This window comes from Lithobates pipiens, unplaced genomic scaffold (genome assembly GCF_037356315.1).
Source record: "Lithobates pipiens isolate NorthernLeopardFrog02 unplaced genomic scaffold, aLitPip1_a1.2 Scaffold_16, whole genome shotgun sequence".
In the NCBI taxonomy this organism is placed as follows: domain Eukaryota; kingdom Metazoa; phylum Chordata; class Amphibia; order Anura; family Ranidae; genus Lithobates; species Lithobates pipiens.
Window position 1 is genome coordinate 394,376,324 of NW_027507748.1, and position 26,759 is coordinate 394,403,082.

The 26,759-nt window shown below is 42.7% G+C and overlaps 1 protein-coding gene across 1 annotated transcript in view; it reads left to right on the plus strand.

Annotated features, from left to right (window-relative positions):
• The window catches only part of LOC143983065 (uncharacterized), a 695,051-nt gene that overhangs the window by 183,461 nt on the left and 484,831 nt on the right, over positions 1 to 26,759 (plus strand). The window contains exons 43-46 of the mRNA XM_077482312.1: positions 301 to 475; positions 6,081 to 6,199; positions 26,140 to 26,244; positions 26,344 to 26,442. Coding sequence (XP_077338438.1) covers positions 301 to 475; positions 6,081 to 6,199; positions 26,140 to 26,244; positions 26,344 to 26,442 — 498 coding nt within the window. The remainder of the gene's footprint in view (positions 1 to 300; positions 476 to 6,080; positions 6,200 to 26,139; positions 26,245 to 26,343; positions 26,443 to 26,759) is intronic.

A 26,759-nucleotide genomic window follows, 5' to 3' on the forward strand; every position in this document is an offset into this window, starting at 1 on the left:
TTTTACCATGTGAACATTTTCAAATGTTTTAGTAAATCAGTCTCTATGTTTATTTAGATGCGTAAAGTATGTTACCTACTTTTCTCTATTTTTTACTACTATAATGCGCTCAAACTAAAAGGTTGATTATTGCACGTATTATGTTCTCTGTGCATAGATTTATCCATGTATTTTTTCCATCGGTGGTATCCACTGAAATATGTTATAATAAAATGATAAGATTTTAGTTTGTATGGCAGTTTCACTAGCTTAATTAATTAGTATTGTTTTGTGACTATATTTATCCTTTTAATTCCTCAGGAGCTTGGGTCTGCCTGAATGGATTAGAACAATTATCTCAACCCAGCCTTTCTTTGATAACTCAGATGCTTACACAGATACAGTCAGCTAAGCATCTTGGGAAAGAAGCAGTCGCTTTACAATTGGAAGAAGTCCCTTTAAACACAGCAGGCTTATGCATTGCAATCATTAACAGGTAGAAACAGCTTAATTTCTCCTCTTAGATAGGCTAATTGTTGTGATTGCATTCACTTGCTTCCCAGACTTTCCAAAAGCAGATATTTAGCAATCACTAGACTGTTACTATATGATAATTCTGCAAATTCTTTTTATACTATGAGGTCTTTGTAAAAAAAAAAATATTCTTATTATGCTTCAAAATTACTGTTTTCTTGTCAATATGTGACTCTCAGGCAGATATGCATGGAAATAGTCAGTTAAAACAAAAATGATAAATTGCTGAATTGTGAATCACAGTTTTTTGTTTTAGGTGGTGCCTTCTATGTCCAATCCCTGTCTTCTTCAGAATGGTGACTGATCATAAAATACACCTGGGTTCTGGCTATTTACATACTCTACCATATTTCTCCTCAAACTCCCTTAAATCATTTTTGGTGGTGTTTTGGCTCACTATTTATACCATTTAGGTTTTGTAATTTACCCTAACTTTACAGTGTTTTCATGACTAAGAGGGTTTTCAATTGGTAGCAAATCTGGACATGCATAGTTTTATTTCCTTTGCATTTAAAAAAACAATGAATTTTCCTTTAATTGTTTTACAGTGCATTTTCATACCCTCATATATTTTCTGCAAAATATATTAGTTGACCAAGGCACACATTAGCAAAATGGCAACTTATTTAAAAATATATGAAATATATTGCATTTACTTATGTGAGCACTGGGTCTGGATCTGGTCTTTAGTGACAACTGCCCAACCCCCCCCCCCCATGAAGCTATGTAGTGGCAGATTATTTCTAATAATGATCTACTGCTGTCTATGATCAGCCAGCACTAGATTTCTATAACAGTGATCTACTGCTGCAGGGAAGGGAGATGTTAGACAGAGCTCTCTCCTAGCCTCTATACTTGGGAGGAAGTGATATGATGGTACTCATGACATCACATTTCTTCCATGTGGAAGCATTGTGTTAAAGCGGTCCTCCACCCTGAAGTGGAAGTTCCGCTCATCTGATCCCCCCCCCCCCCCGGTGCCACAATCTGCACCTTTCAGGGGGGAGGGGGGTGCAGTTACCTGGGTAATGCAGGTATCTGCACCCACTTTTGGGACAAGACCGCCGCAGACCGCCGCAGATGCCCCACCCCCCCGTTGTGTTCTGGGAAACACACAGTTCCCAGGACACAGCGGGGACCAGCAGAGATGCGCATGCGCAGTAGGGAACCGGGCAGTGAAGCCACAATGCTTCACTTCCCGATTCCCTGACAGAGGATGGCGGCGGGGGCAGCAGAGAGACGAGCGATTGCTCGTCATCTGCCGCCAACATCGCTGGACCCTGGGACGGGTAAGTGTCAATTTAAAGTCAGCAGCTGCAGTATTTGTAGCTGCTGGCTTTTAATATATTTTTTAAAGGTGCTGAACCACTTTAACAGCAATCTGTTACAGGCACTTCTGTGGAGCAGTGTAGCAAGACTGGAAGTCCGGGAGCAGAAGCAATCAACTCCTGGGCACAGATAGTCACTAAAAACCAATGGAGGGTCTCAGAGACTACTGAGACCAGCTGTCATTTTAAAAGTTCTGGGAAGAATAACTAATATACCTATGCAATTTTAAAGTGTTACTAAACTCTCAACACTAAAGTCAGTCTGTATATGTAGTAAAGCATGCCTATTATACTCACTGTGGAAGGGGTTAATCCTCCGCATTGTGTAAAAAGGCTGTTTGACCATGTGTTCTCTGATCCTCCCCTTCTTCCGCTGTCCCCAATCCATCTTCTGATAGAACAGAGCCTTTGGAGTCATTCTGCACATGCTTAGTTTGGTGTATATTGCTAGAGAGTTTTCTTTTTTTGTCTTGGGAGGGTGCATGCGATCAGCACAGACCCAATCAGCACTGTCCAGACAGAGGGTCAGTAGTCATGCAGCCCCATAGGACTGTTGGAGTAGAATGAAAACTCCTCCTACAAGCTTTACCCAGACATTGATAGAAGTCACAAGACTGCTATATACTATTCAAGAGAAAATATATTTAGAAGTTTATATTTACTAAAATAAATGCATTTCTATGTTCTGTGTACAGTGGGAGACCAGGTATACTGGCCTCCCTGGTCTCTAGTGGTTTACACCCACTTTAAAAAAAAAAAAAAACACAACACCTGCAAGACAAAGGCATAATGAGCTGGTATGCATAGAATACTAGCTCATTATGTAATACCTGAGATCAAAGCCCAAGCTGTGGTGCCAGTACACCGCTCTGGTCGGCTGACATCACTTCCAGGGGTTACATCCGGGTATCATGGCTCCGGTGCTGTGATTGGCTGGAGCCGCGATTATGTCCCTCCCACGCATGCGCACTGTAATGACACACTCACTGAAGCAATGGCACATACGTAATTATAATTCATTGATTAGGATGCAAAAAACCTATGTGTATCAAAAAATGAATGAATTAATATAGTTAATGATCAATAATTAAAAAAACTAAATGTGACATAAAACTAGGTTGTTTGCACCCTAATCAATGAATTATAATTATTGGGTTTAATTATGTATTCACTTATGTGATCATTTCATGCACTTGCTGGGACTGGTCACATAATTCGTTTTAGTTTTTGCGCATCTTTTTTGTGTATATTCATTCTGAGAGACGATACAACAAAGAGACATCCCCATATAGCAAAGAGACATCCCCAGACCAGCAAAGAGACGGACCCAGACCAGCAAAGAGACGGCCCCAGACCAGCAAGGATGATGGCCCCAGACCAGCAAGGATGACGGCCCCAGACCAGCAAGGATGACGGCCCCAGATCAGCAAGGATGACGGCCCCAGACCATCAAGGATGACGGCCCCAGACCAGCAAGGATGACGGCCCCAGACCAGCAAGGATGACAGCCCCAGACCAGCAAGGATAACGGCCCCAGACCAGCAAGGATGACGGCCCCAGACCAGCAAGGATGACGGCCCCAGACCAGCAAGGATGACGGCCCCAGACCAGCAAGGATGGCGGCCCCAGACCAGCAAGGATGGCGGCCCCAGACCAGCAAGGATGGCGGCCCCAGACCAGCAAGGATGGCGGCCCCAGACCAGCAAGGATGGCGGCCCCAGACCAGCAAGGATGGCGGCCCCAGACCAGAAAGGATGGCGGCCCCAGACCAGTACACTTGCAGCCCCGTACTAGTACACGGACAACCCTAAACCAGTACACGGACAACCCTAAACCAGTACACGGACAACCCTAAACCAGTACACGGACAACCCTAAACCAGTACACGGACAACCCTAAACCAGTACACGGACAACCCTAAACCAGTACACGGACAACCCTAAACCAGTACACGGACAACCCTAAACCAGTACACAGGCAGCCCCGTACTAGTACACGGACAGCCCCAGAGCAGTAAAGTAGAAAGCCCTAATCCACTCCCTTTCCCCCGCTGCTACAGAGCAGGATGTAACGCACTGGAACATGTTTTTTTTTTTTTCAGTGTGCTCACCTTCCTCCCTGTGCAGCCATCAGTGTCCTGGCTGGTGTCGGGGGAGAGGCTGCTGCCGTTTCCTTAAGTGCAGCTATAGCTTCAGCACGGCCAGCCCATGAGGTGTCTGTCCAGTGTAGGTGCTTCCTGCATGTCACAGGAGCCTTGTCTCCCACCCCCTTCTGCACCTCATAATTGTGCTGGTGCCAGCCCTGCTGTAGGAATGCCCGTATAGCGGGAGATGAGCGGCAGCCGCGGTCTGTGTCAACCCTGCCTGACCGCGATCGCCGCTTACCTCCCGCTGTGTGGCCCAGTTATCAAGAAGCCACTCTTCCTAAAAAATGCGGCCCAGGGGCAGCGGCCCACCGGGCAAACGCCAGGTGTGCCCTATGGCCAGTCCAGGCATAGTGACCATATTTAATGTTTTAAAGAAATTAGTTCTGATGACAAATGTGTGAGAAATGTGTGTACTGACATTGAGTCAAGGGAGGGAAATCCCCCTTTCATAGCAGAAAGGGGACAGACTACATTTTCTTTTAACTGTGACTGCCAACAAGCATATAGATAGTGTTGGGCTTTCTTATTAGAAAGCTCAGCATGTTTTGCAGAGTGTCAGGAATTCACCATGTAAGAAATATTTTTGGGAAATAAAGATATGTTGTTAAATATAGAATTATATATTATTACTTTATAAAGTTTTAAATTATACAAAACCAAGGTTCTAGTTTATTACCAATACTGTGTTTGTGTGTTACATTTGCTTGAATCTCCCTGGCGGTATGATTCAGTCTGGAATAAGGTGCTGAAAGCGGTACAATTATTTTGCATGGAAATCTGGCTTTTATTTTGTAGTCCTGTAATTCTTAGGAATAACGCTCTGAAATCTCTTCAAACCAGAGTCTAGCAGACATCCCGGGTATGATAAAGTTTATTATATAATAAAGAATAATAAAAATTATTCAATAATGTAATCAAATCCCCAAAAAACTGAAAAAGGGACATGTTTTGGTTGCTATGGACAATCTCCAAATTCCAGGCAGAAAAAACAGTATTTATAATATAAAAGTGCATGCAGGGCATTGCACAGACCACTAGGGACAAAGGGGGTGTGTATTTTTTAATACAACACTGTAATCTGTAAGATTACAGTGCTGTGTGTGTTTTGTGTGTTTTTACTTTTTTGAATTTGCCGCCGTTCTCCGCTCCCGTGCATCGTAACGTCGCAGGGAACGGAGCTCGTGGCTTTCGGCACTGTGAATCGAGCGGAGGACAGCTCGATCACACAGCGCGGCGGACATCGCTGGATCCAGGGGACAAGGTGAGTAACTCTCCCTGTGTCCTCCTCTGCATCGAGCAATGCGATCCCGAGTCTGGCTCGGGGTTACTGCTCCTGTAATTAAAATCCCAACCCGAGCCAGACTCGGGATTAACGCTAGGAAGGTTAATATATTTTTAAAAATTTGTCAACTTTTGGCTGGCTTTATTTACCTTTATTACTGTCACAAATTTGAACAGACTTGATGTAATAGTAACTGCAATCTGCTCACATAATTTGTTATAAAAACATATTTGCCATTCTGAAGCTTCCCTCCAACCACTTTGCATATTATTTTATATATATTGTGATTCTGTACATGCCAAATATGCTGCAGAAATCTCCCTCCACTGAATTTGGCTGCAGCCATTTTAACTGTGGGCAGCTGAAGCTGCTGCCTGTTCACTTTGTGGATTTACACACAGAGGCACACCTCCAGCTCTACAGCCCTGCAGTATTCATTGGCCCTCTTATGATTCGCCCCCCTCCCTTCCTGGCAAACTCTCACTAGAGTGAGAGAGAGAGCTGTACATGATGTCATAAGGCTAGGCTAATGATCAGACAAGAATGAGGAAGTAGGTTGTATAAGGTATTTATTGGCAGAAAAAAAATGTTTTACTATCCAAAGTTAAAACAACAAGGGAAGAAGAGTTGATAGATGGAAAGTTTAAAAAATGATTGAAGAGCCGCTTTAAGATGGCTTCTGGGACCAAAGAGTTTGAGGTTGGGCTTTCCCCTATTTTGTGAGTTTGGGCAAGAATTTGAACTACGATGCTACTATATGTTAAAATTTCATATGTTTGGAATGTATCTTACCTAGCATTTTTTCTTTAAGGTCACCGATTGGCCCAGAAACATATAAGCTTCCTGACAGCCTCCTGAACTGTTTTCGGATAGTTGGAGTTGACAGATGTCCCATCAGCTACATTCTTGAAGCACATTTGATTATTAGAGGTATTTGATTCCTGACTATTAGAAATAAAACATGTTAAACCTTTAACTTCCGCAATGATAACTATGGAGATTGCCATTTCTGAGCTTTCCTTTTCAAAAAATAATCCCCTGACTTGCTGATGCAATGGTACGCAGATTGGAATATGTGAATTTAATCTGACTTTACTGACCTGCATGCTTGTTCCAGGTCACTTACTCAGAAATTACTAAAACCAGAGACAGCTAGGCTACTAGCATTTCCGAAGGAACATGTAATAGTTGACCTTACTGTACAGTAACATAGAGCAGTCTCCACTTCATGCAAGAGTAAGAATAAATAGGCATGGCTTTACGGTATTCCTGATTATTTCCTTTGCTTTTCACTCAGCAGGAGTATACTTTTTATTAAGCTTTTATTTTCACAAACTAGAGCTTTTTTTACATTTTGAAGTCTACCTATAGCCAAAACATTTTTGTTTTGGGTAGAGTAGGGAGAAGGTAAAATCCATGCCATTATTTTATCTGTCTTTGTACCATTAGGGTAATTTTCCTTCATTCCCTGTCCAAAAGACACAACTGAATATCAAAGGAAATTTCCCAAAGGGAGGGGAATTTTCCTCAAATGCCCCGTACACACAATCTGAATTTCCACCAGCAAAAGTCAGATGAGAGCTTATGTGATCATGTGTATGCTCGGAATTTTGGCCAGCAAAAGATTGAGAGCATGTTCTCAATTTTTGGGTCGGAAAAAGTCCCAATCGGAAATTCTGATTGTCTGTACAAATTCCAATGCGCAAAATTCCTACGCATGCTCGGAAACAATTTGACGCATGCTCGGAAGCATTGAACTTCATTTTCTCGGCTCGTCGTAGTGTTATATGTCACCGCGTTCTTGATGGTCAAAAGTTCAGAGAACTTTTGTGCGACCATGTGTACTCAAGCCAAGCTTGAGCGGAATTCCGCTGAAAAACCATCCAAGTTTTTTCTGATGGAAAATCTGCTCATGTGTACATGGCATAAGACCCTGTTCACATCTCTCCATTTCCACTGTCATGCATTTTTGCCTACATTTTTTAAGTGCTCATTTCCATGCATTTTCCATGCATTTCCATGCATTGTGCTTTTTTGTTGTTACCTTTGCAGATGCATTTTCATGTACTTCCATAGATGTCAATGGGCCAGAAAACACAGATAAATGCATGTAAAATTGGGCATGCCTCATTTTTTATAAACAAATATGAATGATAAATACTTTTTCATGAGCTGTAAAATGTGCATAAAAATGCACAGGTGTGAACCAAGCCTTGAACAGTTGTCCCTGGAAGTCCCCATAGGATGATTTCTCCACACCTCATGTTTTGAGGACAACTCAAAATTTTTGGAATTCCCCCTACATTCGTTCTCTTTGATAATGGTCGCTATGGCAAATTGAGAGGGTGAATATTTCTTTATGGGATACAGATTGAAATAAAAACTTGACAGGGGGTTCAACCCTTCCCTTTTCTATCCAAAAATAAAAAACAATGCTTTGCCTAGAGGTACACTCAAATATTTATCTTTGTGTGCATGCTCTACATTTTATTTTTAAGTTAGTGCTGAAAAGGGTGGGAACCAATCAAAATGTACTAAACTGGTGAATGCTGTCAGTAACGGTACATGGCCTGACAAAGTATGAAGTATGGAGTATGACTTTCTGTTTCTTGCTGTGAGGAAGATAAGATGACTACCACCATTTTAGAAAATATTAAGAGGATGTCATTAAAAAATTATTTTGTTTGGTTGCAATTTTATAAAATGCCACATGGCAGGAAAGGGTTAAATCATTTAGTATGCTCTGACAGAATGCACCTTCAAAGATGAGCTGATTTTATTTAAAAGAACATTTCTAGTTATATTTTCATATGCCATATAACCGCCATGTGGTTATTTATTCTATTTTGTCTTGCATCCAATAGCGTATAAAATATTTTCAGTTTATTGACTCCAAGCCATGGGAACATGTTTATCTGAGTCCAATGAAATTTCCATTTTGCAGCATTTTTATGAAGTCAGCAAATATCCTTATGTATTTAATATTATGATGAACATGTACTGTACATCAGAAAGGACATTTGAGATATTTTTAATTGCACTTCATGCTTGTACTTGTACAAGACAAATAAAAAAAGAAGTTTGGCATTCAGAGATAGCAAACGGGGCTTCCAGCCACCAGAGCAGATGGATGGCAGCATAGGAAGCCAAGAGAATGTGTAAATGTGTCTCTAATGTGTTTATTGGAGAGGGCATTCCAAGCCAGGGGATGGAGAACCCACAGTGTCCAAGCTGCTGTTTGCATTGCACTGACAGGAATGACAACTACAGTGTGTACATCCCATAAATAACTTAAAGGATATTCAGTTTACGATAAGATTAATGTTATTTTACAGAGCAGCAGGTAAATCAACTGTTAAAGTGTAACTCCAGTCAGAACTTTGTTTTAATATTTGCATAGAGAAGGGAAGAGTTAAAACGTTTGGCAGCTTTATAGTGTTATCTGGCTTTCCATTGGACATATTCCCCTTCACTTTCTGTTGACCAATGCCCAATGTCTAACAGGACATGAAAGAAAATCTTTCAGAGAATGTCTGTGAAAGACCACAATAAAAACCTGACATGGGTTCTGCCCATATTCATGATACAAAAATGTGCTCCATTACTGCTATCCATCCAAAATTGCAACTCTGAGAAAGTTCACTCAATATACCTCCATGTGGTCTGTACATGCTTTTTACATCCAGATTAAACAGAGCTTCCAGATGAGACTGCAACTTCTAGTCACCAGAACCTGTGCAACCTTTTTTTTTAAATAAATACAAAGGGCAATCCCAAGAATACAGGCAGCCATAGGGATTTAGCATTCAGGGTACCCATCTGTAAGAGATAAACACCAGGCTGAAATTTTGGACTACAAAGTAGGGTATGCGTCCATTGTAAGTTAAATACAAATACAAATCTGACTGTTTAACTAAAGTTCATCTGATACTGTACAGGTCTGTAGAATTAACAATGTTGGTACTGGTATAATATTAACACAAGATATCAGAGCTAGATGCTACATGCGACCACATAATGAATATATGTAGTGGCAAGAAAAGTTAGCTTTTTTGCCCAGCTGCTGCACATATGTATCCACAGAGGCCTGAGGATGTAAGTCGAGAATATTATTACTGATCAAGCTGTCAATGACTACTTTTGGTCAAGGATTGGAAGCCATCGGGACAGGTTCCTGAGCGTGTGATCACCATGAGAGGCAATCACAGCAGTCAAATGATACACAAGCCATGCCCCCCCCCCCCCACATTAAAGCACCCTTAATGTTCCAGTAGGGAGAATTAGGTTAAACTAGCAACACAAACAACTATACTTATGTCTAATGTACATTGAACACATTGTGTGATTCACATAACAGTGCAGCCTGGCTCTATTTTTAATTCAAAGTGATACCAAAGTCAAATTTTTTTAAGTAAAAATAACAAACATGATATACTTACCTGCTCTGTGCAGTGATTTTGCACAGAGCAGCCCAGATCCTCCTCTTCTTGGGTCCCTCTTTGGTGCTCCTGGCCCCTCCCTCCTGCCGAGTACCCCCACAGCAAGCAGCTTACTATGGGGGCGCCTAAGCCAAGCCACAGCTCTCTGTGTCCATTCAGACATTCAGTCATTGGCTGACTGACTTTGAGTCTATGGCACCACACTACTGTCTCAGCCAATGAGAAGGGGAGTCCCGGGCAGTCGAGTGTCTTGTGCAACATCACTGGATCCAGATTGGGCTCAGGTAAGTCGTTTTAGGCTGGATTCACACCTATGCATTTTAAGTGCTTTTTGCATTTTGCAGATTTGCACGAGAGTCCATTTAACATGGTTTCCTATGGAACACGTTCTGTAGTGCAAATCTGCAAAATGCAAAAAGAACTAAAAATGCATAGGTGTGAATCCAGCCTTAGGAGGGCTGCACATACAGTAGAAGACTTTTTATCTTAATGCATAGAATGCATTAAGATAAAAAAAACCTTCTGACTTTACAATCACTTTAAGTTTCCTTTCACTTTTTGGATCACATCGTTTTTGGTGGGGGTGCAGGTTTGATTACCCCAAGTTTATCTCCTTTATTTTGAATTGACATACACAGAGGTCTTTTGTGTAACAACAGGTATAGGATATTTTTAAAGGGCTTATTTATGACTCCCATTAAACATCCCGCCTGTATGTGAGCATTGCAATTTTAATGTGTTTTAGCACTTTTCCCTCTGAAAACAGAACCCAAGTATATGGCATTATGGGTGATAAGTGCTATTTGAGATTCAATTTATACCTCTGTTGATATTATCACTTTTGATTTTTGTGTGAGAATTATTCTTATATTGTTTGGAGATTTTTATGGATGCTTTTTTTATTTTCACCTCTCCCTATAAATAAATCCCAACTCACAGAAACAGAAAATGGAATTTAATAAAGTCCTATTATAGCTAGGCCTTGTCCCTCGAGCTTTGATGCATGGCGGTGCACATCCCCATTTGTACAGATTGGTTTATTTGATGCAGTGAGGGAGATATTCCTTTTTCAGATAAGAAGGCAACAGTTTTGTTTATTTTTTGCAGTTGCAGGTTTTAATTAATTGATATTTCAGGTATTCAGTACATAAATGGCTCTTGTTTTGAATTCATTGTTTAAGGGAACAGTAGCAGTGTTGAGGCCAGGAGATGGGAAAGCAGTATTTATACCGTTACATGACCATATCCACTGTCACTACCGAATAAATCCAAATAGTGGCAGTGGGCCCCTCTGAAAGAAATAAGTCCTTATGTCACTCCTCAGAGTCTACAAGGCCGAAGCCGTAGCTAACATATAGTCAGAAAAAAAGAAAAAAGAGAGAGACTTTTCCCCTGCTGTTGTGTCCCGCTTTTAACTTGTGTACCAACACCAGGAAAAAAGAAAAAGTAGCTACCTTAGGCTTCGGTGAACACATAGGACATTTGATTAATATCAAAAATATTTTTATTTCTTTCTATACGTAAAACAATAAACCTTGATTGAATTGCATCAATTGATCCTAGGTGTTCACATAACATTAACCAAAGATGACCCAAAGATCATCCTTATTTGCACAGTTCATACACCCTGACTTTCAACAAACAGAACCAAACATACTCATACACAGGGGCGTAACTATAGGGGGTGCAGCAGTCGCGACCGCAACCGGGCCCTGTGATGCAGGGGGCCCATGCAGCCCCCTCTACATATGGCTGGCAGCAGCATAGGCAGCTAGGGGTACCAGTGCACCATGCACACGGGTGACTGGAGAGCTCCATGCTCGACTATCGCACTGGCTGCTCTTTAGTTGTGCATTCCCCGCATGACCTGTGTCCTCAGCCGGCTCCTCAGAGTACCCCTCTCCTGCTCCATGCATTGCCACTCAGTCCGATGTCTGTTCTCCCCAGCCAGAGTCCCGCCCCCCCCCCCCCCCCCCGAGTCCGGCCCACACTGCACTGCATACTTCTCCCGGGTAAACAATCTTTAAGCACACAGATGCAGTTCAGCCCTATGAGAGTCCCCCGGAGGACACTGCAGGCTTGTCTGCCAGCCCCCCTCCTCCCCCGGTCATTCACAGATGATGAAAGGTCTTTCTGGGAGATATGCTGATCGCACATCCAGCACACTGGATGGAGCCCAGGCCAACATGGATGAGTGCGTGGCCTACAGCTTGGTCATGGTGAGTGAGACAGGAACCCCTTCTCACGTGGGGACAGGGACCCCCACCTCCCCTGGGGACAGGGACCCCTTCTCACCTAGGGGCAGTAACTTCATATGCCCTGGAGAAAAGGACCTCATCTCTTCTGGGGACGGGGACCCCATCCTGCCTAGGGACAGTCCCCCAATGGGGCACCTAAAAAAAAAAATTAATAATAAAATAAAAATACTGATACCAGTGGTGGAACTACAGGGCTCACAAATGTCATACCTGTGACCACACCCTGGATTTCCACCGCCGGACTTGGAAGGAAGGGACCTGGCTGGGGTTCAGGGGGGCCCTTCATAGTTTCTTGCATCGGGGCCCTGAAGGTTCTAGTTATGCCACTGCTCATACATGCAACAATAAAACAGATAGAGGCGCCTCCTATGGCCATACATGTGGTGATATACCGAGTATGATCAAATTGTACCAATAATACGCTTCTATTTGGAAGCATGAGATAAAAATCTCTCGGAAATCTGCAGATGTATGGTCATCAAAGTAGCAGTAATTGGAAATGGGGATAATTATGACCAGACAACGGTCCTAATCTCTCATTAGTACCTCCATTCAACCTACATAGCAATTCTCTTCGGTTGAAATAGGAATATCTCAGACTCGTGATTATAACAGTCTCATGAAGATCTCTCAGTTAGTTCAGTCAATTATTATAACTCTGAGTCTCCTTCTACTTAATCACTTGTCGCACAGTGTAGCAAACCTAAAGTCTTCACTTTCAGCCTTTTGCAAGCAGCGGCATAAATGACAGACAATACTGAAAATGTAACAATCAATGGCAGTGAATTGAATATATTCAAATCCAGTTGTATTTAAAGTGCACTATTTGTCACACATGTCAGGCTTTCCTATGATACTGTGACTGAAAGTTCCATATATTCAGCGGTTCCAATATTGCGCTTCTATTAGGAAGCATGAGATAAAAATCTCTTGGAAATCTGCACATGTATGGTCATCATGATAGCAGTAATTGGAGATGGGGATAATTATGACCAATCACCAGTCCTAATCTCTCATTAGTACCTCCATTAAGCCAACATTGCAATTCTCTTTAGTTGAAATAGGAATATCACAGGTTTGTGATTATAAAAGTCTCATGAAGATCTCTGTTAGTTCAGTCAATTATTATAGCTCTGATTCTCCTTCTACTTAATCACTTGCAGCCGAGTGTAGCAAACCTGAACCCGACATGAGAAGCCTTCACCTTCACTTTTAGCCTTTTGCAAGCAGCGGCATAAATGACAGTCAACACTGAAAATGTAACAATCAGTGGCAGTGAATTGATTATATTCAAACTCAGTCGTATTTAAAGTGCACTATTTGTCACACATATCAGACTTTCCTATAATACTGTGACTGTTTTAAAGTTCCATATATTCAGCGGTTCCATAAAAAGTGCCTTGCACCAAAAATGAATGATTCTCAGACACACTGGCTTACCATACCCTGGGGATTTCACTCAGATTTGCTGTGTCAATATATATATGAGATTCTCAGGCGGCCGTTCCTTCATCAGACAATCTGAATACTTGGATGCAATCTTTCTCCACAAACGATTTTAGTCGATCAAAAGTCCAATAAATGTGTGTAGGATCTTTCACCACTTGTTTTATAACATCCAAGTCTCACCACCTCTGTTATACTGAATCCACTCCAGGGTCTTTTGCAATCAGCTGCGCCAGAAGCCTTTCAAACGGGTGTCTGTTCAGATGCTCACTCATTCAGATATTCCATATTTCTGATCCAAACTGCTAATACTTTGATTCATGCCCAGAAGGGCGCCTGCTATCCACACAAACGCCAACGCGTTTCGCAACGTGGCATCACATAGCTTCAACTGGACGTATGGGAATTCAAATGACATTTCCTTTTTGTAGTCTCCTTATACGCCATTGTTGCTCCCATAGCGTGTTTAATTAGCATGTACCTGGTAGAGGGCGGTCAAAGACTTCATTTAAATTAACCCTTTCCTGTTGTTATCAAAGACAGGGAGCATTCCATTTACCTAGCCCATAGATCATTGTTAGTGGAGAGGGAATATTTAAACTGCTACTTTTATTCTAAATAGACAGATATTGACAGGACAGACAGATATATACATCCATTCACATTTTACCTCTAAAAAATGTATATCATCTATAACCTACTGAACTTGTATTTCAAACTTAGGGAAATACCTTAAGACAACTTCTTTAGGGAGAAGGGAAAGCAAAGGAAAGAAAGATGGAGAAAAAAATAACAAAAAAAAATAAAAAAAAGGGGGGAGATTAAGATAAAGAAGGAAAAAAGAAACCCATTTAAGGTGAGGGAAAAATAAGGGAGAAGGGAAAGGGGGTGGGTTATATTCTCCCTAACAAAGGAGAAACAGGCCAGCGCATTCCACAGATAGCCCACAGCTTCAATTAATTGAGGAAGCATTGTAAATTTAATTCTGTATTCATTCCTTTAGGTGCAAGACTTTTTAAAGTAAAAATCCACCATTTCTCCTTTTGTAACAGAGTGCGGTCAAAGTCACCTCTTCTTGCTGACAATTTCAAGGCATAGATTCCTTTGACCTTAAAGCCTTCTGTCTTTCCCTCATGATATTGTGCAAAATGTTTAGCGACTGGCCTTTCCTCCTTCTGTTCTTTGTTATCTCTCTGCCTCTCCCTCTCCTTCCTAATATCCCTCAGATGTTCCCCTATACCAGTGATGGCGAACCTTGGCACTCCAGATGTTTTGGAACTACATTTCCCATGATGCTCATGCACTCTGCAGTGTAGCCGAGCATCATGGGAAATGTAGTTCCAAAACACCTGGGGTGCCAAGGTTCGCCATCACTGCCCTATATGGACCTTTAGAGCTCTCTTTGTTTTGCCAATATATATTTTAGGACAAGGACACGTTATCATATAGATCACTTTTGTGGTTGAGCAATTTATTAAGTCCTTTATTACAAATTCATGATTACCTTCTGCATCATGAAAATTTGTGGCTCTTTCTACATAGGGACATATTTGGCATTTTGTGCATGGCACCATCCCCCTACAAGGTGGGTACTCTGATAGCCATGTGGGATTTTGCCGCCTAATATATTCTGAGTGTATAAGGATGTCTCCCAAATTTTTAGATCTGCGTGCTACCATTGTCGGTCTTTCCCCCACTATTTTTACCAACTCTTTATTATTTCTTAAAATGCCCCAGTGTTTCTCAAGGGCTCTTCACACAGAATTCCATTGATTGCCATATGTTGTAATCAATCTGATTGTATTAGCTTCTTCGTGCTTCTTAGAATTGGGATTTCCCTCCCTGTTCAACAGACTTTCTCTGCTACGAGTCGCAGCTTTACGCTTAGTGTTACGTAATTGTTTGTGGGAATATCCTCGCTCACGAAATCTTACATAAAGCTCCCTGGATTCCCTTCTAAGATCCTCAGCATCGGAAGAATTTCGCCTAATGCGTATGAATTCCCCAATTGTAATCCCATTTTTCGGCCATATAGGATGATGGCTCTCAGCCTGTAGCAGCGTATTGGCTGCCGTTTCTTTGCGATATGTTTTAATTTTACCATTTTCTAATTAGATTTTTAAATCCAGAAAGGGCAATTCTTTTTTATTGTAAATGAAAGTTAGATGTATGGGAAAGCAGCCCCAAACCATGATGATCTCTTTGCATGGTTTTCAGATTGACAGTGTTGTGTAAAGTGTTTTTTTTTTTTAACCTCCAAACCTAGCATTGCATTATTTTGCACAGGATTCAATATCTGCCTTATTTATCCACAAAACACTGTCTTAAAAGTCCTGTGGAATATTTAGATGATCTTTTTCAAACTTCAGACATGAAGCAGTGTGTTTTGGAAAGCAATATGTTTCCTTGTGGTGTCCATTCATGATCACCATTCTTGTTAATTATTTTCTGATATAGGATTCAAACGGATAGCTTTGGACAAGTAAAAAAAATGTTTACATACCTTGGGCTGTTAACCTAATATTTTTTCCCACCTCTTTAAGCATTGCACACTGCTCTAGTCTGATCGCTGAATCAGACTAGAGCACGGAATCAAAAGTGTTACATTTAATCCATTTGTAGGCAATCTTTTTTTACTGTGAATTGATTAGCACCCAATGCTTTTTCCAGATTTGTGCGTTTTTCAGTTCTTATTCTAAGTACCTACTGTTTTTTGTGATGCAAGAAGACTAAATCAGAACCTATTTTTAGTCATGGACACCTTCAAACCACCGCTCTAATCTCATATCATTGTCAGGAATACCTAGGTCTAATTGTCCTATTTTTTAGATGCCTTTATCCTAAAGATCCATGCGGGTTTTTTCAAATTCCAAAAACCTTGATTATTATGTTATATGCAGAGTTTGCTACCTATTGTATTACATGAAAATGAGACTGTATTTTTTAAAACCATATACAGTATATGTATTTAAATCTTGCATTAGAATTTAGTGATGCAAATTTGAGGGTACTTTCTTTTACAAGTACTTGTACTTGACCCATTAGTAACAGTTAAAATGACAGGTAAAATAAAAAAGTTTTACCACATGTGCTCCTCAAAATGCCAGTACCTATGTATTCAATTATACAGAGGATGATAAAAATAAAATCTAACTACAATTGGAAAAAAAAAAGGTGTACTGAATACATGTACGCAACAAAACTTTGACTATAAGAAAAACATATGATTTTTAGACATGTGCAGAGTAAAATATTTTGTTTCGGAATTTCGTTTTCGTCCGAAAACTTAATTTATTTAGTTACTCCAGAAATTAGTTTTTATTTATTTCATTTTTCGTTCAAAAATTGCATTCGTCCGAAAATCCACATGAATTACGGTCGAATCTGTCTTTGAAGGCTTATGGTGTCTGTTGAATGTATAAAGAAGATTCGATGGAGCTAGTATATAGCATACTTTAGAACCCTATTAAAGTCTATGGGACTCCAACGTTCAAAATCTAAAGTGCTAATTTTAAAGGCTAATTTGCAAGTTACTGTCCTAAAAAGTGTTTGGGGACCCGGGTCCTGCCCCAGGGGACATGTATCAATGCAAAAAAAAGTTTTAAAAACTGCAGTTTTCCGGGAGCAGTGATTTTAATAATGATTAAAGTGAAACAATAAAAGTGTAATATTCCTTTAAATTTCGTATTTCTATAGTATGCCTGTGAAGGGGCTCATGTTTCTGGTGCTTAGAACTGTCCCTGCACAAAGTGTCATTTATGCAGGAAAAAAAGTCCTTTAAAATCACTCGCAGCTATTATGAATTGTCGGCTCCCGTAATACAGAGAACACTCATTGAAAGTCATTGATAAAAAAAAAAAAAAGCGTGGGGGTCCCCCAAATTCAATTACCAGGCCCTTTAGGTCTGGTATGGATATTAAGGGGAACCCTGCCTCAAATTTAAGAAAAAATTTGATGTGGGGTTCCCCCTAAATATCCATAACCAGACCCTTAAGGTCTGGTATGGATATTAAGGGGAACCCCGCGTCAAATTTAAAAAAAATTGACGTGGGGGTCCCCCTAAAAATCCATACCAGACCCTTTATCCGAGCACGCAACCTGGAAGGCCGCAGGAAAAGAGGGCGGGACGAGAGAGCGGCCCCCTCCCTCCTGAACCGTACCAGGCCACATGCCCTCAACATTGGGAGGATGCTTTGGGGGTCTGTGACCCCTCAAAGCACCTTGTCCCCATGTTGATGAGGACAAGGGCCTCATCCCCACAACCCTGGCCAGTGGTTGTGGAGGTCTGCGGGCGGGGGGCTTATCAGAATCTGGAAGCCCCCTTTAACAAGGGGACCCCCAGATCCCGCCCCCCCTGTTTGAAATGGTAAGGGGGTACAAAAGTACCCCTACCATTTCACAAAGAAAGTGTAAAAAATAGTTAAATAAGACAAACACACTTTTGAAAAATTCCTTTATTAAAAATTAAAAAAATTAAAAAAAAAGATTCCAGCGGCGGTAATCCATTCTTGCTATCCAGCGACGGACGGTCATCTCTCCAGCGATGGCTCATCTCATCCAGCGCAGCGAATCCATCCTTCTTCTGTCTCCGTGGAGGAGACACTGCAGGCATTCCGGCGGCCTGACGTTTCTTATATACGGAGGGCGGGGCCACCCGTCACCTGACCCCACCCCCCTCTGACGCAAGGGGAAGCCCGGGGTTCCCTGTGACGTATGGGTGACCCCGCTCCCCTCTGATGTAACGGAAACCTGCCTGTGTTACATCAGAGGGGTGCGGGGTCACCCATACGTCACAGGGAACCCCGGGTTTCCCCTTGCGTCAGAGGGGGGCGGGGTCAGGTGACGGGTGGCCCCGCCCTCCGTATATAAGAAACGTCAGGCCGCCGGAATGCCTGCAGTGTCTCCTCCACGGAGACAGAAGACGGATGGATTCGCTGCGCTGGATGAGATGAGCCATCGCTGGAGAGATGACCGTCCGTCGCTGGATCGCAAGAATGGATTACCACCGCTGGAATCTTTTTTTTATTTTTTTTATTTTTAATAAAGGAATTTTTCAAAAGTGTGTTTGTTTTATTTAACCATTTTTTACACTTTCTTTGTGAAATGGTAGGGGTACTTTTGTACCCCCTTACCATTTCAAACAGGGGGGGCTGGGATCTGGGGGTCCCCTTGTTAAAGGGGGCTTCCAGATTCTGATAAGCCCCCCGCCCGCAGACCTCCACAACCACCTGCCACGGTTGTGAGGATGAGGCCCTTGTCCTCATCAACATGGGGACAAGGTGCTTTGAGGGGTCACAGACCCCCAAAGCATCCTCCCAATGTTGAGGGCATGTGGCCTGGTACGGTTCAGGAGGGAGGGGGGCCGCTCTCTCGTCCCCCCCTCTTTTCCTGCGGCCTGCCAGGTTGCGTGCTCGGATAAAGGGTCTGGTATGGATTTTTAGGGGGACCCCCACGTCAATTTTTTTTAAATTTGACGCGGGGTTCCCCTTAATATCCGTACCAGACCTGAAGGGCCTGGTAATTGAATTTAGGGGACCCCCACGCTTTTTTATTTATTTATTTATTTATTTTTTTATCAATGACTTTCAATGAGTGTTCTCTGTATTACGGAGCCGACAATTCATAATAGCTGCGAGTGATTTTAAAGGACTTTTTTTCCTGCATAAATGACACTTTGTGCAGGGACAGTTCTAAGCACCAGAAACATGAGCCCCTTCACAGGCATACTATAGACAACCCCCCCTACGAAATTTAAAGGAATATTACACTTTTATTTCACTTTAATCATTATTAAAATCACTGCTCCCGAAAAAACGTCAGTTTTTAAAACTTTTTTTTGCATTGATACATGTCCCCTGGGGCAGGGCCCGGGTCCCCAAACACTTTTTAGGACAGTAACTTGCAGAATCTTTTCTCTCTGTCAAATCTTTTTTCTATGTCGAATATTTTCTCTTTATAATCTTGGACTTAGAGGTAAGGTTAGGCACATTCGACCACAGGTTCTATAGAAAGATTGTTATTGTCAGAGTCATGTTGAATCTCCTATTCTATATCGAACTGTTGTAACAATGAAAACGAAAATAAAGCATTTATTTATGTCGGATCTTTCGTTTTTTGGATTTTGTGCTTTCGTTATCGTTTGTCAAAACGAAAACGAAAATAGCTGAAATTCGGACGAAAATGCATTCGGACGAAAACTAATGCACATGTCTAATGATTTTGCAGTTTGAGGAGTCCTTTAAATGTATACACCATTGAAGATCTATTTGAAGCTCCACATGTACTTTTGCGGTTCTTCTTTAAAGATCTTGGCAATGTAGTAAACTAGTGGCTATGTAATCTAAGAAAAAAAAAAATCACTGTGTAGTTCTCCCGTGTTCACATACATCAGTGGGTCATATCAGTTGAGTCAGTGGGTCATATATTGAGGATATATCAGTGGGTCATATATTGAGGATATATCAGTGGGTCATATATCAACTATCCCGATGTTATGTTAGTTGCCAATCAGTTTAAGTTTATTCAAAGTGACAGTAAAGGCTCTTTTTCTTTTAAAACATCAAACATGTTATACTCAACTGCTCTGTGCAGTGGTTTTGAGATCCTCCTCTTCCCGGAGGTGCTCCTGACTCCTCCTTATCAGCCAGTGCCCCCAATAACAACCTGCTTGCACTGGGGGAACTTGTGCATGCTTTCTCCTGAACCCCGTTCTATACATCCATAAGACACACAGAGCCATGGCTCTGTCCTGCTCTCTCCTCATTGGCTCACTGGCTGTGATTGACAGTAGCGGGAACCAATGGCTCCCTCTGCTGTCTCAGCCAATGGGAAATAAAAGACTCAGGATAAGCTCAGCTCTCGTGCACACCGCTGGATCGGGAAGGAACTCAGGAGAGTATTAGTGGGGGCTGGGGCCGCTGCACATAGGTTTATTACCTTCATGCATTCTGAGCCTTTAAAACGACTTTAAACATATATGTAACAGAAACTCTGAAGGAGCTGCTGAATGGTTGGGTCCCTCTGTTCCTGGTGCTGACAACCGCCTAAACCATACCACACCCTCTGACACACCTTGAGGCTAAAAAAAGGGTAATTTTATTAAGTCTAAAAATGCTCAGCAGGGTAAAACATCAGTATCAATAAACTATGACAATTTAAAATGTGTACCAGTTACACAATTGGCAAACAACAAAGCAACATATTTATGTACAGAGCATAACTAACAACCTACATCCATCAAGTCTCTGACCTAAGCAAGTGCCCTAACTAATGGGAGATACACATGGGCCTGTTTAAAGTAGAGACCATCCCTACCCTCACTGGCCAGTGGTCACTTGTCTGTCACTGTCTGGCACTGGGGCCCAAAGTCCCTCGTGGAGTGCTGTAAATAGCCTGCCTAAGAAGTGAGTCTTCTTGTAAGAGGTCAACACTATCCCTTCCAATTGTAAAAAGATGAAGTCAGTGGGTAAGAGCAGGGCAGCCACCATAAATTTTGGGCCTGGGCCCCCCAAACCTGACCACCAACATTCCCCAGGGTATGCCCACTGGACATTCTACCAAATCCGCAGTGAATGGAGAGGAATACAATTTACAGCTTACCAATACTTAGATGTGGTGGCTGCATTTGTTTTTCTTTTTTTTTGGCTTTTTATTTTCTGTTTTCCCCTGGTGATCTGGCCAATAACACACTTCTTGTATTAGAGCGCCCCCACTCTGGGTGCTGGAGCAATAGAGACACATTTGTACAACAGGCTGAGGGGCAGGGGTATTAGATGTACAAGCAGATTTCGGTAGACTAAACATATTGTAGCCAAACTGCAGCTCACACTTTATAATCAGTTACAGCAAACATTTTTTTTCCTTTTTGGGTTAAAGGTTTAACATAAATAAATGGAAACTGATCATTGTAAGCACCTCTGATAGTGTTAAATGGTTTGTCTTAACCCTCTAAATGCTACATCTTTAAGACAGCTTGTTCTTTTGAAAAACACCAGACTTACTAGCAGGATCACCAGGTGAAAATAAATAAAAGAAAACTTTGGGGTTTAATACCACTTTAAGTGGATAAAGTTAATAAAGTCATTCTTTTATACTATTATACATCACATCTATAGGTAGATGGGAAGGAATGAGAGAGGAGCAGGGGGAGAGAGAGGGGGCAGGGAGAGATAGAGGGAGGGTGGGCAGAGAGGGAGGGGGGAGAGAGGGGGGGGAGAGAGGGGGGGGAGAGAGAGAGGGGGGGAGAGAGAGAGGGGGGGAAAGGGGGGAGGATGGGAAGAGAGAGGGGGGAGAGGGTGGGCAGCAGAGAGAGAGAGAGGGGCAGGGAGAGAGGGTCAGGGAGAAAAATAGGGGGCAGGGAGAGAGAGGGGAGGGCAGAGAGAGGCCAGAGAGAGAGAGAGAGAGGGAGCAGAGATAGAGCAGTAGGAGCAAGGAGCGGGAGAGGTGGCAGGGAGAGAGGGAGGTGGCAGGGAGAGATAGAGGGTGGCAGGAAGAGAAAGAGAGGACAGGGCGGGGGGGCAGAGAGAGTGAGGGCATGGAAAGAGAGGGATGGCAGGGAAAGAGAGGGAGGGGGAGGGAGAGAGGGGGGAAGGGCAGGCAGAGAGAGGGGGAGGGAGAGGGAGTGGGGACAGAGAGAGAGCGAGGGCAGGGAGAGATGGGACAGGGAGAGAGAAAGGGCGGCAGAGAGAGGAAGAGGGGGCAAGGAGAGAGAGAGAGGGAGGCAGGGAGATGCAGGGAAAGAGGGGGCATGGAGAGAGAGAGAGAGGGGGCATGGAGAGAGAGAGAGAGGGGGCATGGAGAGAGAGAGAGGGGGTATGGAGAGAGAGAGAGGGGGTATGGAGAGATAGAGAGGGGCAGGTAGAGATAGAGAGGGGGCAAGGAGAGAAAGAGGGCAGGGTCTGCTCACAGTGCTAACTCACTTGGATGGTGAGCTTATTTAATCTCCCTGCCCCCGTCACAGATACAGAAGCACACTGGCAGGCTAGAAAGTGTGGGAGGAGGAATGTGTGTAAGAAGCTCAGGTATGCTGGAGGGACAGAGCAATATGGGGATCCCCTCCTTCCAGGACAACCATGCCTCCCAAGCCACCTGTCACCACACACTGAGACCACGCATGGTTAGTCGAATGAAGCGACCATCAAAGGAGGGGGAGGAGAGAGAAAGAGTGGGTGGGAGTCAGAGAGGGAGGGGAGAGGGGGGAGAGAGAAAGGAGGATGTGAGAGAGAGCAGGGGGAGCAGGGGGCAGAGAGAGAGAAGTGGCAGGGAGAGAGAGAGGGTGGCAGGGAGAGAGAGAGGGGGAGGACAGAGAGTGAGGACAGGGAAAGAGAGGGATGGCAAATAAAAAGAAAGAGGGAGGGCAGAGGGAGAGAGAGAGGGAGGGGGAGGGAAAGAAAGGGGGAAGGGCGGGCAGAGAGAAGGGAGGGGAGAGGAAGAGGGACAGAGAGAGAGTGGGGGCAGGAAGAGAGATGGGGCAGAGAGAGAGAGAAGGGGGCAGGGAAAAAGAAGGGACAGAGGGAGAGAGACAAGAGTCAGGGGGAGAGCGAGAGGAGGGATGGAGAGAGAGAGGGGGGGGCAGGGAAAGAGGGAGGCAGGGTAAGATAAAGAGGGGGAGCAGAGAGAGAAAGAAGGGGCAGGGAGAGAGAACGGGCAGTGTCTGGTCACAGTGCTAACTCACTTGGATGGTCAGCTTGTTTAATCTTCCTGCCCCCTTCACAGTTGCAGTAGCACACTGGCAGGGAGAGAGGGGTGAGAGAAGGGGTGTGTGTAAGAGGCTAAGGTATGCTGGAGGGGACAGAGCAATATAGGGATCCCCTGCTTCCGGGGACAACCGTGTCTTCCAAGCTACCTGTCACCACACACTGAGACCAGGGATGGTGAGGAGAATGAAGCGGCCATCAAAGGAGGGGGAGGAGAGGAGCAGGTGGATGGAACCATAGAATTTCTGAGGGGGGCAGGCACACATTTCTGCACCCCTCAAGTGCAATGGCTGGGAGTCAGGAGCCAGTGCTGTGGGCGGCACCAATGTGAGTCGGGACTAGTGTAGGGGGAGGAAAGGTACAAAGGGGTGGTGCCAACTTTGGGCCCAGATGCGGGCCCAAAGGACTGGGCCCCTCGGGATGCCTGGGTCCCCTACATCTATATGGTTGTACCCTCCTGTGGCCCTGGGCAACAAGACCTTTCATCACTCTAGCAGTCTTGTATGGACTGGACAGCAGTGGGAGCTCCTGCTACTGTCAGTCAAATCCTGTCTGCAGAGAGCAGAGCAGAGTTGTACTGTCTGTGTCTATGGATACACACAGCATGGCTCAGGCACAAACCTGCACGTCTGCCCCCATAGAAAACGGCTTGCTATAGGGGCAGACAAAAGAGCAGGAGCCAAGACAACCAGCAAGGGACCCCAGAAGAGGAGGCTTGGGGCTGCTCTGTACAATACTATTGTACACAGAGCAGATGAGTATACATGTTTATTTTATTTTATTAAAAACAATTGCATTTGGAAATGCTTTAAGGTATTATTTTCTATCGTACCAGTTTTATCATTGTATGCCAATAAATCTATGTTCACTTTAATTATGTAGAACTGCCATCCATTTATAAGTAAGTGCATCACATATTATAGCATGTAGAACCATTTAAAAGCTTGGAAAGACCTTATCAACTTTTTTAATTTTCACCTGTAGAAAATATGCGGACACAATATGTTCCAGTAATACAGGCTAGGGCTTTTAGTGTCTTTCTGTGATAGGAAGCTCATCTTGGCAAACATTCATGAATCTTCAAAACTCTATTAGCAAACGTGCTATGTTCTTGGCGCAGATTAGATAAAATAATTAGTCTTCAAATATGGGTAATTATTATAATTTGGCCTATTGCTTCAAGTGAAAATTGATTCACATTGTTTGTACAACATTAATCAGACATGGTTTTGAGAGATGTTTGTAGCTGTGTACTGCTCTGATCACATTCTCTCTGTCTCCCTACATATATAAGTACAATTTTACTGAGCTACAGAGCACAGCAAATAATACAAGTATCTCTCTACTGCTGTATTATTGTTTGTACTGTTCTAGAAAATGTGCATACATCTTGATTTGGAGTACAATCATGAAAGCTAATCACTTTTTAATCAAATTCACTGGCTACCCCTCTAAAAAAAATAAAGAGTAAATGTTACCTTTTAACAAAACAGTTTTTTTTAATCAAGGGGAATAGGAAACTTGAAAGTTTAAAGTATTTGAGCTCTGCTATTACAAAGCCATTGTTTCTAATTTTTAGGGACTTTTTTTTAATGACTGTAATAGTACCACTGAAATGGCGTGAGGCCAATGTGGTGCTTATATTTAAAAAGGGATCAAAGTCTTTACCAAGTAACTATAGAGCTGTTAGTTTAACTTTTATAGTTGGGAAGATATTGGAGAGTTTAATAAAAGACCACATAGATGAGTTCTTGCTGGAAAAAAAATATTTAGGCAACAGACAGCATGGATTTATGAAAGACAGAAGTTGTGAAACAAGCCTGATTTTATTTTTTATTTTTTATGAGGAGGTAAGTAAAACCTTGGACAAAGGAGTGGCTGTGGACGTGGTATACTTGGATTTTGAAAAAGCGTTTGCCACAGTTCCCCACACATGGCCAATATGTGAGATAAAGTTTAGAGGAGTGATGGCGAACCTTGGCACCCCAGATGTTTTGGAACTACCTTTCCCATGATGCTCAACTACACTGCAGAATGCATGGATCATGTGAAATGTTGTTCCAAAACAAATCAGGTGGATGGAACCACAGAATTTCTGGTGGTGGGGGCACTCATTTCTGCACCCCTCGAGTACAACGCTGGGAGTCAGGAGCCAGTGCAGTGGGTGGCACTAATGTAAGTCGGGACTAGTGTAGGGGAGGAAAGGAACAAAGGGGTGGTTCCAACTTGGTGTTTACTTTAATAAACAGAGTGGGATAAAGCTAATTCCAATACTGGCAGAGAGAGCGAGGGGGGGGGGGGCAGGGAGAGAGAGGGGGAGAGGGCAGAGAGAGGGTAGGGAGAGAGAGAGAGAGAAATGTCAGGAATAGAGAGAGAGGGCAGAGAGAGAGAGGGAAGCAGAGAGAGAGAGGATGGGAGGGCAGAGAGGGAGGGAAGAGCGTGAGAGGGGGAGAGAGGAGGTAGGGGGAGAGAGGGTGCCAAGGTTCGCCATCACTGGTTTAGAGGCTTTGAAAAATCAGTTTGTAAATGGATAGAAAACTGGGTAAAGGCCCGTATTCAGAGAGTAGTAGTTAATGCTTCATACTATGAATGGTCTAAGGTTATCAGTAGTGTATCCCAAGGTTCAGTGTTGGGACCCTTATTTTTTAATATATTTATTAAGGATATAGGGTCTGGGATTAAAAGTACCATTTCAGTCTTTGCAGATGACATCATGCTATGCAGTGGAATGACATCCTTACAGGATGTCTCCAACTTAAAAGCCAACCTCAATGCACTGTTTATTTGGGCAAATATGTGGCAAATGAGGATTAATGTTGATAAATGTAAAGTTATGCACATGGGGGCTAAGAATATGCATGTATCATACATACCCCTTCCCCAACTTCAAAGCTATGAACAATTTTCATATCACTGGGTTTAATAAGACTTTAATGATTTTCAATAAATAATTTATGAACACATTTCCTTCTTTGGATATGTACTGAAAAATGAATGTGAAAACAACTAGATGGAATATATTCTTTTCACAGGATTCTCCCATGTTTCATACCTGGCACAAAAGCTCTCCACCATACTGGACTCATTTGCAAAGCTGCACACTGCAGATCTTTTAGGATCTGGATCATCTCAAAATGGTAGGTACAATTTCATTTTGATTTGTGTAAATGCCATTTGATTTTTTACACTTTATTAATCGTTCTGCTTTTTTTTTTTAATTTTCTTTTGGTTTTAAGGAAAATGTACTTTCTCTTCGGTAAAAGAACTCAATAGTCTACTTGATGAAGCAAGCAACATTCTCAAATTTCTCCAAAAATGGCGCACTGAACACCAAGGTAAACCATATCACAGTCTATTAAGACAGGTTGGTTATATCAGGGTTGGAATCATGTAATGTAAGAGGGAAAGAGGAGGCACCTCTCACTTACTTGCACAATCCCCATATTGGACTACCCCTACCAACGTGCTCAATTACAATAAAGGGTGATTCACCACAAAATCAAACTAATGGTATGATCCTCACTCAGTTACTGTGTTTTTGCTTATCAAATTTTAGTAAGTGATGAGTTTTAAGAAAGGCATCCAGCTCCTGTTTCTATTTTGGAAAATTTCAGCTCATTCCTAGTAAGCACATTTTGTAAAAACCTTTGTT